At 31.8% G+C, this 13080-nt stretch overlaps 1 protein-coding gene across 1 annotated transcript; it reads left to right on the forward strand.

The window, feature by feature from the left end:
- Positions 1-7017: 7017 nt before the first annotated feature.
- Positions 7018-8261, forward strand: LOC106755782 (early nodulin-like protein 2). Its single transcript, XM_014637996.2, has 2 exons — positions 7018-7282; positions 7395-8261. Exons 1-2 carry the CDS (start codon positions 7114-7116, stop codon positions 8090-8092), a joined length of 867 nt encoding a protein of 288 aa, XP_014493482.1. The 5' UTR covers positions 7018-7113; the 3' UTR covers positions 8093-8261.
- Positions 8262-13080: the final 4819 nt, after the last annotated feature.

Consider the following 13080-nt stretch of genomic DNA (forward strand, 5'->3'; position numbering starts at 1 on the left):
GAGCACTAGAATTGAAGGCTGCAGAAGGCTCAAGGACGTCCGGTTGCCCTTTTCTGGGGCCCTCAGCGTAAATGGTCATGCAGTTTCCCCTGCTTGCCCTCTTTAGGGGCCCTCAGCGCTGATGTGCGTGCATCCACGCCTGTTTGCCTCCTCTGGGGCGTTGAGCACTAGTCAGCCACACCGTAGGACGCTTGGTTGCCCTCAACCAAGGTGCTTAGCGCCAATCTTCTTGCAGGCTCGCCTCCTTGCCATAGTTAGGGCATTGAGCGCTGACAATGTTTCCCTAAGTGGAATTTTTGATCTATTTAAAGGCCTTTATGCATTGGGATGGATATCTTTTGACGGCTAAAGCACAAAATCCCTATTTTTGACCTTTGGAGGAGGATTGGGCATGTGGGAGCTTTCCTCTTCTCTTTCTACGGTTTCCATCTCATTCTTCCATTGTACACCAAGGTTCTCCATGACAATGGAGAACTAAATTCATTTGTTGTTCGAAAAAATGTAACCTCTAAACTTTCATATATTTGAATATGATTTAAACATTTTATGCTTATTTCATTGAATGTTAGTTATTTTCTCCTATTTGTAATGCTAATTATGTTTTGGCCATTCTTAGTTTGATGTTTGGATTTCTTTGTTATTGGGAAATACCTATAAACCATGATCTGGAGAATTTCACCTAAAAGAACAATTATTTAGGAATAAAAATATAACGTTTGGTTGTCTTATGCTTTTGTTCTGAATGTGGAATTGATTATTAGGAATTCAAGGTATTGAGGTCTAATAATCAAGGTTAGGCTTTTTATGCCTAAAGATTGAGTTCTAAGTAATTTAGAAAGTGACATTAACATTCTAATGAAGAAGACAAGTTCTCATATGCATGAAAGTAAAGTAGGTGAAATCTAAACCCCAACAACATCTTCATCTCATCTGATCAACATCATTCATTCATTCTTGTTTTAGCCCCAATTGATCAATTTTACATTCAAGTTTATGTTTACTTTTATTGCATTTTAATTTTATCCAATGAAATTGTTCTTCAGTCTTAATTAGTTAAGGTATTATACGATTGTTTAGTGGCACGATTCTCTTGGGAAACGATACTTGGTCTTACAATATTTATTACTTGATACGATTTGGTACACTTGTCAATAAGTTAACAATACCCTACCTTACTACTCGTTCATTTGAACCAGCACTCAAACCCATCATCTTCCCGCATTGCACGCCCCGAAGAGGACTTCTTTCCCACATCGCACGACTAAAAGAAATATCATTGGATGTACTAGGTACGACTAAATGACCTTACAACAACCTGTCTTAACCTCACACACATACAATCAATGACATAACTCAGCTACGAAATAAAACAATACAACCGACAACACTTACGACTCAACAATCATCACAAACAACTCAATCAAACACACACATAACTCAACAATCATAACAAGTAGCTCGACCAAACACACACAACATGACATCGTACAAAATCAATACGGTAAAAAACTAAAACAATGTAGCATTATACAAAATAGCACAACAACATACCTAACAACATGACAAGAAAAACAAACTCAAAAATGTAAGCTCCCCTAACATCTTAACAAAATATAATGTTCTTCTCTCAAACCTCTCTCACAATTATTATAAGATTTTCTCTCTCTTTTTTCTGACGAATAAGATCTTTATGCTAACATAATATAAATATGAAGCATACTTATGTCCATTAGATTTATTTTTCTGAATTTTTATAAAAAACCATTATCTTCATATAATAAACTTATTTTTATCTTAATTAATTATGATAAATCTCCAAACCATAAAATCTTAACTAACTCGATTTTCTAATTAAATTATCTAAGACCTTTTAATTAAATCATCAACCGATATATACTAACTTTTATAACAATTATAAAAACAATAATAAAATAATATAAAACTACAATTATATATATATATATATATATATATATATATATATATATATATATATATTTTAAACGGTGACATAATTTTATAATTATCCTAATCATGTATTTTCTTTTCTTTTCCATATATAAAAACTAAGTACCTATATAAACTATATTTAATATCAAAATTTAGGTTAAATATATGTTTTGGTCCTCATATTTGTGTCCAATTCTCAATTGGGTCCTCATGTTTTTTTTTGTCCCAATTGAATCCAAATATTTGTTAATTTGAGACAATCAAGCCTTCTCCGTTAACTTCCCACTAACTCCGTCTAACTGTGCTGAGCTGTTTAGGAGTTAATTGGTCATTTTAAGTGATTTCATTACATGGAAAATTTGCACGTGTAAAACTAAATTCCTCCAAATTTGTTAGCCTTAAGCCCTTATTTAAATCAAGACATTGTTTCCCATTTCACCTACAGAGCAAAACGAAGCCAGCAAAAAGAAGGGAGGAGGTCGTCGGAGGTAAGCATACTCTGTTCACTTGTATCTTCGTGTAAGCTTGTTGCATTGTGCTTCGTTGCTCTGTTTGAGATTGTATCATGGTGTGAGTATTCCCCTTTCTTCGTCATCCTCCTCTGTCCGCGTCTTTGCCTTTTATTAATGATCTCCACCCTTACCCAACATCACCATCACCATCCTCCCTCACGCACAGACCCTCAAGTCGAGTTCATCCCTGCAACCATCACATACAACCACATGCTTCTTCCTCATCTTTCGTTTCTAACAACGAAAAACCCACACATATCACACACAACAAGATCCCATTCTCCCACCCAAATTCAACTTCTCGCACAAAAAAGGCCTTCATGATCATCATTTATTTTCATTTGTTTCCTCCATCTTCTTCCAACGATGAAACCCGAAAAAAGGATAATCTTCTCCCCTCCATACTGTTTAGTAATTAGAAAAATAGAGAAGATAACAAATCATATTCAAGTCGTAGCCATCTTGCCACTCACAACTTCTACTAATACCATTCCACCATCTTCATCTCCACCAAATCTTCATTCCCATCCTCCTTCTTATACTTCTCAACTATTTCCCCTGCATTCAAACTAAAACAGAGAAGACCAAATCAACTTCAAAACCTCCACCACGCTTCCCATCATCACACACCAATCCATCCTAACAACCCAAACCTAGCGCCAACACAACTCAGTTCAACATCTTGTTCGACTTCACTTATCAACCACCAAAAACCCTAAGAGCCAAACCCATCACAGTACAAATGTTGAGAAAAGAAGATAGTTGTCAGCGGCGAGTGTGGATGCCGAATGGGGATGACGTAATGTCGGGGACTGGGTTGCATTTCTGATTCACTTATCGAAAGAGAGGGTTTCGCCGCTGGTGAAGGAATAGGAGGAAGTCAAAGTTGTTGGCACGGACGCGGCGACTGACGAGGACTGCGGTGGTGACTTGTATCGCCGGCGGCGCCTCAGGTCGAGCACGAAGATCGTTGCGACAGCGAGAATGCGGGGTGGAGAGGCGAGAACAGTGTTCTCTCGCGCGTGAAGATGAGCATGAAAAGAAACCCTGGCGGGTGGCTCGACGGTGGCGGCGACGCTGTAGATTGAGTAGAGGGTGGTGGTGCGGTGGCTGGCCGGATGGGAGCGGTGGCATGCGTGTGCAGGGGAAGCAAACCCCTCTCTGGGTTTCTCGCTCAGAGGAAGGACTTTGAGTCTCAAGTGGCCTTGAGTGAAACGGTGGAATGGGAAAACATATATTTAGGGCTAACAAATTTGGAGGAATTTAGTTTTGCACGTGCAAATTTTCCACGTAATGAAATCATTTAAAATGACCAATTAACCCCTAAACAACTCAGCACAGTTAGACGGAGTCAGTGAAAAGTTAACGGAGAGGGCTTGATTGGCTCAAATTAACATATATTTGGATTCAATTGGGACAAAAAAAAATGAGAACCCAATTGAGAATTGGACACAAATATGAAGACCAAAACACATATTTAACCCAAAATTTATAAGTGTTTATTTCCATACAATAAGACTACAACACCACTAAATATAATTATTTATTTATACATTATACTGAATATGTAAATGTAAAATTATACTATATATAACATTATTATAACCAACCTAATTCATATTAAAACTGTAATTTCATATTCTTAAATAAAACAAAAATATATTTTAATACCATGTATCAACAGAACAAAAATACTCTATAAAAATATTATTTATATAAATACAAATATATATATATATATATATATATATATATATATATATATTAAAGAAATATGACACACAGATGTGGAATAAACATATGTTAATAGCATACTAAGGCATTATAAACAGAATTACACCGCTTGTGAAACTATGCTGAAAGACTTATTATAAGGTACAAATTTTTCATTGCAAAATATATAAAAAATATCCATATAAATCACACAAAATGCACTACCTATCATTAAAACAATAAATTAATAAATTATAATTTAATTTATTTATCTAACAAAAATTATAACATAAAAGCATACAAAAACTAATTTATTTTATTTTATTAATTTCTTCGGGTTTTATATTTGACATTCATAAGATGGAAATTTTGACTTAAAATAAAGAAGAACAACCAAAAAGTTTATATATGTTGCTTTTGTTAACAAATACATAAATTTACGTATATGCTTTATATTGTGTTTGTTATAAATGTAGGGGTATGTCTCTTGCAATAACATTTTATCTACATTGGACGTACTTAAAATATCATAGTAAAAAGGCTTTTCTATATTATTGACTCATATTGAAGATCAACCTTTATTACTCACTTAATAATCAACATCACACTTATAATTTGAGGTTTTAAAATTGAAGTCACACCAATATACCAAACACTCCATAAATGTTATGATAATTTGAAATTTGTTGGTTTCTAAACTTTTAATTTCTAAATATATATAATTTAATTTCTAAACTTTTAAATTGACATGTCAAACCATATTTTGAGTTGAAATTTGAGTTGCTTATGTCTCACATTTTTCAATTCAAATACCAATTTAAAACATCTTTTAACACATAAAAAACATTAAGATTTTCAAATTAAGAAATATATATATATATATATATATATATATATATATATATATATATATATATATATATATATATATATATATATATATATATATATATATATATATATATATATGGGATTTGCTAACTTGCGTACACCTGTTTTTCAGTTGGTACATTTTAGCAATGTGTACCGGATTTCAGTAGACAAAAATACCCTTATATAATGAATTCTAACTTTTAAGGTTAAGGGTATTTTAATAATTTTCATTCTCAAAATAAAAAAATAAAAAAGAAACTCCCCAAACCCTTACCCAGCTCTCTCATTCTTCTCAACCCTTTCTCTTTCATCTCTTTCACTCCAACATTTTCTCTGTCATCCTTACTCTAGTCCCAATTGAAAAAAATCAGAAACACTTGCCTTATTTTAATAACTTTCATTCTCAAAACTAAAAAAAGAAACTCCAAACCCTTATTCACCTCCTTCATCCCTCTTAATCCTTTCTCCTTCATCTCTCTCACTCAACCTTAAAATACCCTTAACCTTAAAATTTAGAATTCATGATATATAAGGGTATTTTTGTCTATTGAAACCCGGTACACATTGCTAAAATGTACCAACTGAAAAACAAACGTACGCAAGTTAGCAAACCCATATATATATATATATATATATATATATATATATATATTACAAAGTTAACCCATAAATTTTTTAATATCCAAGCAACCATTAATATTACATTTATCAATTATATGATCTTTTAGTTTCAATTAAATTTTCAACTTCAATTAACTTTATTAAACTAAATATTTTTATGTGACTTAACCATTCATAATTAATTAATTATTTGAAACTGGAATATTTATTATTAATATATATATATATATATATATATATATATATATATATATATATATATATATATATATATATATAGAAAGGTTTGTAAAAAAATAGAAATGAAAAGCATAAAATAATAAAATAATTATAAGTAGAGTAACATTTTTCTTACTTTCTTGTAACCTCATGATTCTCACTATAGACGATGTCCACCATTCGAAAAATAATTTTTTTATTAGATGCAAATTTTGAAACCCTTTATTGGGGCCATGTGTACTTGATTCAAAGTTTGAATAAATCCACAAATATAGAATGTTTCACACGCTACACTCGCGCAAATGGTAAGCCTTCTTCGTATACGTATATTAGAAATGTATAATGTATATATTAGAAATGTATAATAAATAGATATAATTAATATATACGTATATTATTGTTTCTATTTCAATCTACACCGTACTATTTTCGTTTCAGAAACTTTACTTTAGCTTATATAATTTTTTTTACATTCATTTCATATTATTATTTTTATTTTTCATTTTCTTATTTTCAAAAAGGTTTAATAGGTTGGAAGGTCCTTATATTTGGGGGTTTGTTTCAATTGGTCTTCCAATTTTAAAAGTGATCAATTAGGTCCCTAATTTTGTCAATTTGAATCAATAAAAGTCTTTCCATTAAATGCAGATAACGCCGTGAAGTTTTTGAACATGTGGCACGCTGACGCTTCCAGGTGGCATTGTTTCAAGTGCATAGGTGGATTATAAAAGGATGAAATCCCTAAATTAAAAAGGTGTCTTTGAAGGTGAAATCCCTGAATTAAAAGGGATTTCATACTTTTATAATTCACCTATGCACTTGAAACGGTGCCATCTGGAAGCGTCAGCGTGCCAGATGTTCAAAAACTTCACGGCGTTAACTGCATTTAACAGAAAGACTTTTATTGATTCAAATTGACAAAATTAGAGACCTAATTGATCACTTCAAAAATTGGAAGACCCAATTGAAAGAAACCTCCAAATATAAACAACTCCGAACCTATTAAACCTTTCAAAAATTATAACAATTTATTATTTTTAAATATTTTATCTTTATCATATGTCAAATAAATGTCACGGTAGTCTTCCTCTTTTCATTTTGTTTCGGTTTCTACAACTTTAACACCCAAATCTCTTGTCTGAGACGACCTCGAACTCTCCCTCTCTCTCTATATAAGCACAGCAGCAGACACTATTCTCGCACATCTCACATTTTCATTTCCCTGATGGATGTTGAAAAAGCTCTATACCTCTTGTTGCTTCTCCTCACTCTTCTCTCAAGCTCCAAAGCCAAGAAGTTCAACGTTGGTGGAAGCCAAGGCTGGGTTCCAAATCCTTCCGAGAGTTACAACAACTGGGCTGGAAGAAACCGATTCCAAATCAATGACACAATAGGTAACTAATACTAATACTTATTAAATACCCACATGCATAAAGAGAGCATTTTTACAGTGATTTGACAGTTTTAATTCATGGGTATTTCTTCCATTATTGTTTTGCTTGCTAGTTTTCAACTACAAGAAAGGTTCGGACTCGGTTTTGGAAGTGAAGAAGAAGGAAGATTATGAGAAGTGCAACAAGACAAACCCAATCAACAAGTTCGAAAATGGTGACACTGAGTTCAAGTTTGACCGATCAGGACCATTTTACTTCATTAGTGGAAAAGATGGAAACTGTGAAAAGGCTCAGAAATTGATTGTTGTTGTTTTATCCCCTAGAAAATCGCCATCACCTTCATTACCACCATTGTTGCCACCAAAATATTTGCCTTCACCCTCACCAAAGACAAACCCACCAACCGTTTCGCCTTCCTCTCCACCGTCCCCAGCGGTTCAACCTCCGTCAAACTCAATATCTCCGAAACCGGCCAACGGGCCTTCAGCGGCAGCTCCGGGACCTGAAAACTGGTATTCAGCGACAGCTCCGGCACCTGAAACCATGTACCCGGTGACTTCTCCTCCGGCACCGCCACCGGAGACGGGAACTCCACCGCCGTTTCCGGCGGGGCCAATTTCTCCACCTCAGTCATCCGCGGGGCCAACTTCCCCACCGCAGTCGCCGGCGGGGCCAACTTCTCCACCGCAGTCGCAGCCGTCTAGTTCAACGGCGCCGTCACCGACGAATGGTGGTTTTGCCAAGGCTCCTTCAAACGCTTTGGTGTATTTCGTTACAATTGTCGTTGGTGGTGTTATGTTGCGTTATTGAAAGTTCATTTTGGGTTGAAATTTAAACATACTTTAGTAGGGACATGTTGTGTTAAGAATGTTTTTAAGAGGACTCATGTGGTCGTTATTTTGATGTTTTTTCTTTTAATTTGATTGGCATATTAATTATTAGGATAATTTATATATAAAGAAGATTTGTATAATTTTTTTTCAAATTTAAGTTTTAATAAGATACCGTTTATAAATTTTACTTTTAGTTGTCTTTTTTTTTTTTTTAAATTCAACTTTTTATTTTTAAATTTAATTTCTTTTATTTAATCAATATTTTAAATTAAAATAATTATTTATAAGAAAATATTGCCTATTAAATAAGAAAAAACCTATTTATAATAAAGTTGTAAAAAATATTTATATTTATTTTTGTAGGTATAACTTTATTATTTTTTTGTTATCATTAAAAAGGACACGAGGATTTAGTTGAAATTTGTTTGATTTATTACCATGATTTTTGTGATTTTAATATTTTGAATATTTCGGTTGTACGTGCTAACGGATAAAAAAGATTAACGACTCCACACTTATGATAATTAAAAAAGAATTACATTTTTAATGGTTTTTCAGGAAAGGAAACACCCTTTATCTTTAATAAAGTACTAATAAATAGTTAATTTTATTGACTGTTTTAAAATATCACAGTGCACAAATTAAAATTTTCCATATTGTTGATGATTTTCCAAATTAATGAGAGCATACATACTAATAACATTTAAATGAAAATTCTATCCTATATTAATAAACAAAAAATAAAAATTTATGCTTTTATTTATTGTTTTAGTTTTTACAAAGCTTTCATTACTTTATTTATTTAGTAAAAATAAATTAAGAAAAGGAATAATATAAAATGAAAGTTTTTTGGTGAATTTTAAATTTTCATTTATTCTTATGTATTTTGGAAAGAAAATAAATTTACAGCTTTTGAAATGCTTTAAAGAGTCGAAAGAAACTTGATTTTCTTATTTGGCTACATAAATTTAAAATTCATATTTGTAAATTTAACTCATTATAATTACAATATTTTAATTCATTATTTAATAAGTTATTTTAATTTGATTTGGTAAACGAGGGCGATTCAGGATAAATAATAAAAATTAAATCGTTTTGTATTTAAAAATTTAAATAAGTCCGAAATAAATTAATTTTTATCTTTAATAAAAGAGGTTAAAATTGGACTCCTGGTAATAAATTATTTAGGAATGAAACAACTAACAATGAACAGTTATGTTATCAATGCATTTGGATTGGGAAGACGCACTTCTTTCTAGAACTACTCGGTTCAACTTTCTTGAATGTAGTCAAGTTTGATAGGAATTTTAAGTTTAATTAAGTTTACGGTTATTTATGTATTTGTATATTTATAATTAAATTTTTATTAATTATTTATTAAATATTTAATATTTGTGACTAATATAAAATAATATTAAAATAATAAAAATCCTTTATATTTTATATTAATCACAATATTTGTTTTACATTGAACAAAATTTTATAATTTTTCTGCAAATTTTTTTTATAATTTTTAAAGACAAAGAAACAAGATGATGAATAAAAGGGTTTTAAAACTGAAGTAGATTGAAACCTTGAGTTTTTATTTGGAAATTAGTGTTTTTAATATATTTTTTTTATAATACAATTATTTTTATATTTTTTTTAGAAGGAAAAGATTTTTTTACCTTTATTTAATTGGTGTAGAAACTAATTACGGGGTGGTTTGCTGTTTAGAAATGTAACATCTTATTTTTAGGCGTTCTGAGTAAAATATTTTTATTGTATAATTGATCATAGATCATTAAAATAACTCGTAAATATTAATTCAAAACTTTTGAATATCTGTAACTAAAACTTCGACAACTAATTAGAACAAATTAAAACATTAATCTTTTCAACAATTTTATGAAAGTAGTCTGTATTAAAAAATTCCCTAAAGAAATAAAATTCCTAAGTATTTCATTATCCTCGTTGTCTTAAACATTCACTAGACTACTTGTATCATCATTTGCTCCCATATAACAACCCGAGTCATATGATCATTGTAGGTAGAAACACAAAACATAAATGCAAGGGTGAACTAACAAAATAACCATCAAATCAATAGATGTAACATTTATATCACTTTTGTTAAGTCTTCACACAATGCCATCACATTCAACAATTATAAATATTCTATAAGACCACAACAACCATCATCACACCCCTAATCCCTTCCCTTAATTAGAATATGTACTATTCCCATCCACTCTACCTCGTCTGTCAAGCAAAGACAACCCGTGCCTGTACATTCTTATGACATTTTTTTTTCATCTTCCATATTGCTACGAATATTCTATTTTACCGAAATAGAACGATTCGAGCGGTCCTCCACCGCAGCTTCGGACCTATCTCTCTTGCTCCACTATGTCTACCACGACATTGAAGTCAACATGAGCTGGAACCCTACGAGGGAGACATTCATCCTTTTCTAAATCCCAAACACACAAAACCTAGAACAAGAATCCCCAACATAGAAAAACATAGAAAAACACATAGGTTCTTATGAAATAGAAAAACATCTAGGTCAAAACACCTAAACGCATGGTTAAACGTTGTTGTGCCTAAAGCCTCTCAAAGAGTTGAAGCCAACTATTTGATGCTCATAATACCTGAAAAAGGTATTCAGCATAGCTGTCGAAAACAAAACAGGTCAAGACAATGTCTCTGACAAAACATATTAAAAAACACAAAGTCTGTTAGAATTGATGGACTTTGTTTCCCAATAACAAGAGGGGGGTGAATTGGTGTTTTATAAAAACTTGCACTTTTTAAATCTTTTTCGCAAAGTATAGTGTTCTTGAAATCTTTCTTGTGCAGCAATCAAATGTGTGCAATGAAACAGTATGTGTATATGCAATGACAATGAAAAATGTATAGAGATAAAGGAGAGAGAATCAAACAGAGTTTTTATACTGGTTCGGCCTCAATGCCTACATCTAGTCACCCTCCCAATCAACCTTAGATTGAAGAGTAATTCACAACAATGATTAGAGTATTACAATTAAGGCTTTATAGAGCAACTCTCAAATGTAAACACCTCACAAACTCTCAATCAAATATAGAACAACAACACCTGCCAACACAGAACAACCCGTCCTTGTTACAGCAAACCCTTTGAGATATCACCTCTCAAAGTCAAGAGCATACCACTCCTCTTCCTAACGCTTAAGTACAGGGAAACAACAAGATAAATATTGCAAGTCTTCTCTCCTAATCAATCAAGATTCACCTTTAGATGTGCTTAAGCGATCAATCATTATAGTCCAGTAAACTGCTTCACAAGAATTCTTCAAGATCCTTCAAACTCTCACCTTCTTGATTCTTGGAGCTTTTGAGTAATCTATAAAAACACTCTTAGACGAAATCTATCAGATATGAAAATGATTAATCATTGTTGTTGTTGTTGTTGTTATAGAATACAATTAATGCGTCAATATATAGTTTGTATTAGTCCTAACACAAAGAAATTGATTAACAAACTTATGTAATCGGTTACATTAAACAGATGTAATAGAATTACAACAAAAATAACACTTAATTGAATATACAATTAATGTAATCGATTCTCATTAAATGTTTGTCAAAAACATTTAAAAATATGACCGTTATAGTAGTTATGACTAGCATCCAATCAAGTTTCAAACATAACAGACTTAATTGAATACATAAAACATGTAATCGATTAAGCTTTAACTCTTAGAAGAATTTTGAAAACTTTCCTTTCCAAAAACTCATTACAGCACATTTGAAAAAAAATATATGCAAATACATGTGTTTTAATCGATTCATCATCTAACGTAATCGATTCAAACTAGTTATTTTGCCATAATTCAAAACATAAGTTGTCTAATGACCTTAATTGATTACAACAACACTGTAATCGATTTTGTCATACACATATGCCTCTGTGTATGTGGCTTTCATATAATAGAAACATACATTGTGCATACACGTATAATTACTTCACAATCACAATAGTATGCAGAATCATTAGTATGTTCAATGTATGCATTCATCACACATTATATGCAATTCCAACTCAACATATGTATTAACATAATGTACACGAAAACTCTTTCCTATTGTGACTTGACAACAATCATGTGTTTTTATTATCAATGTGTTGTCATCATAAAAAACCAACATAACAAGGATTGAGTTCAACTATCACAATGCTCCCCCTTTTTTGATGATGCACAACCATGATTAATAAAACAATCATGACGTACATTACACAATCAAGAATTGTTTCACAATTTCAATCAATGTCCAATTATTTCAACTATCTCAATCAATGTCAATTATTTCTCCCCCTTTGGGCACTAACAAAGAAGGATATTGTTAAGACTTTGGCAAGTGTACCAAATCGTTTTAAGTAATAAACCATGGTAAGACCAGACTTCGTTTTCCCAAGAGACTCGTAATACTAGAGAATTGTGCGATTAACAACTCATCTAGACTCAAGAATAACTCATCATTTAAGAATATGTGCAAAAAGATAAATTCACAAATAATTACAAGGTTGGACTTTGGTATTGAAGGCACTTAGAAATGGAAAAGACTAGAAATGGTATGAAATGATAATGTTAAGGTTAGTTTTGACCAATTTACTCTTGTGTATACCCCATTTCATCTCCTCTCCATCAATTTACTAAAGTCAATCCACTAAAACACTCTAGCCCTAATCCCTTAGGTGAAAGAGCCTAGGTTTTCCTATCAAACTCCAATCCCTTGGAAAATTTAACAAGCAAAACTCGCATTAAGAACTAGGATCTAAGACAACATGTGAATCATCTTCCATCCCTAGAATCAATGAACCACAAGGACTCTTGTTTCAGTTTTGGGTTCCATCTTACATCCCCATAACCCATGAAACCCCAAAATCAAGTCATGAACGTCCCCATTACATGCAANCTTTAAGATTAGAAACAAGAATACTAG

Source organism: Vigna radiata, chromosome 2 (genome assembly GCF_000741045.1).
Source record: "Vigna radiata var. radiata cultivar VC1973A chromosome 2, Vradiata_ver6, whole genome shotgun sequence".
NCBI lineage: Eukaryota > Viridiplantae > Streptophyta > Magnoliopsida > Fabales > Fabaceae > Vigna > Vigna radiata.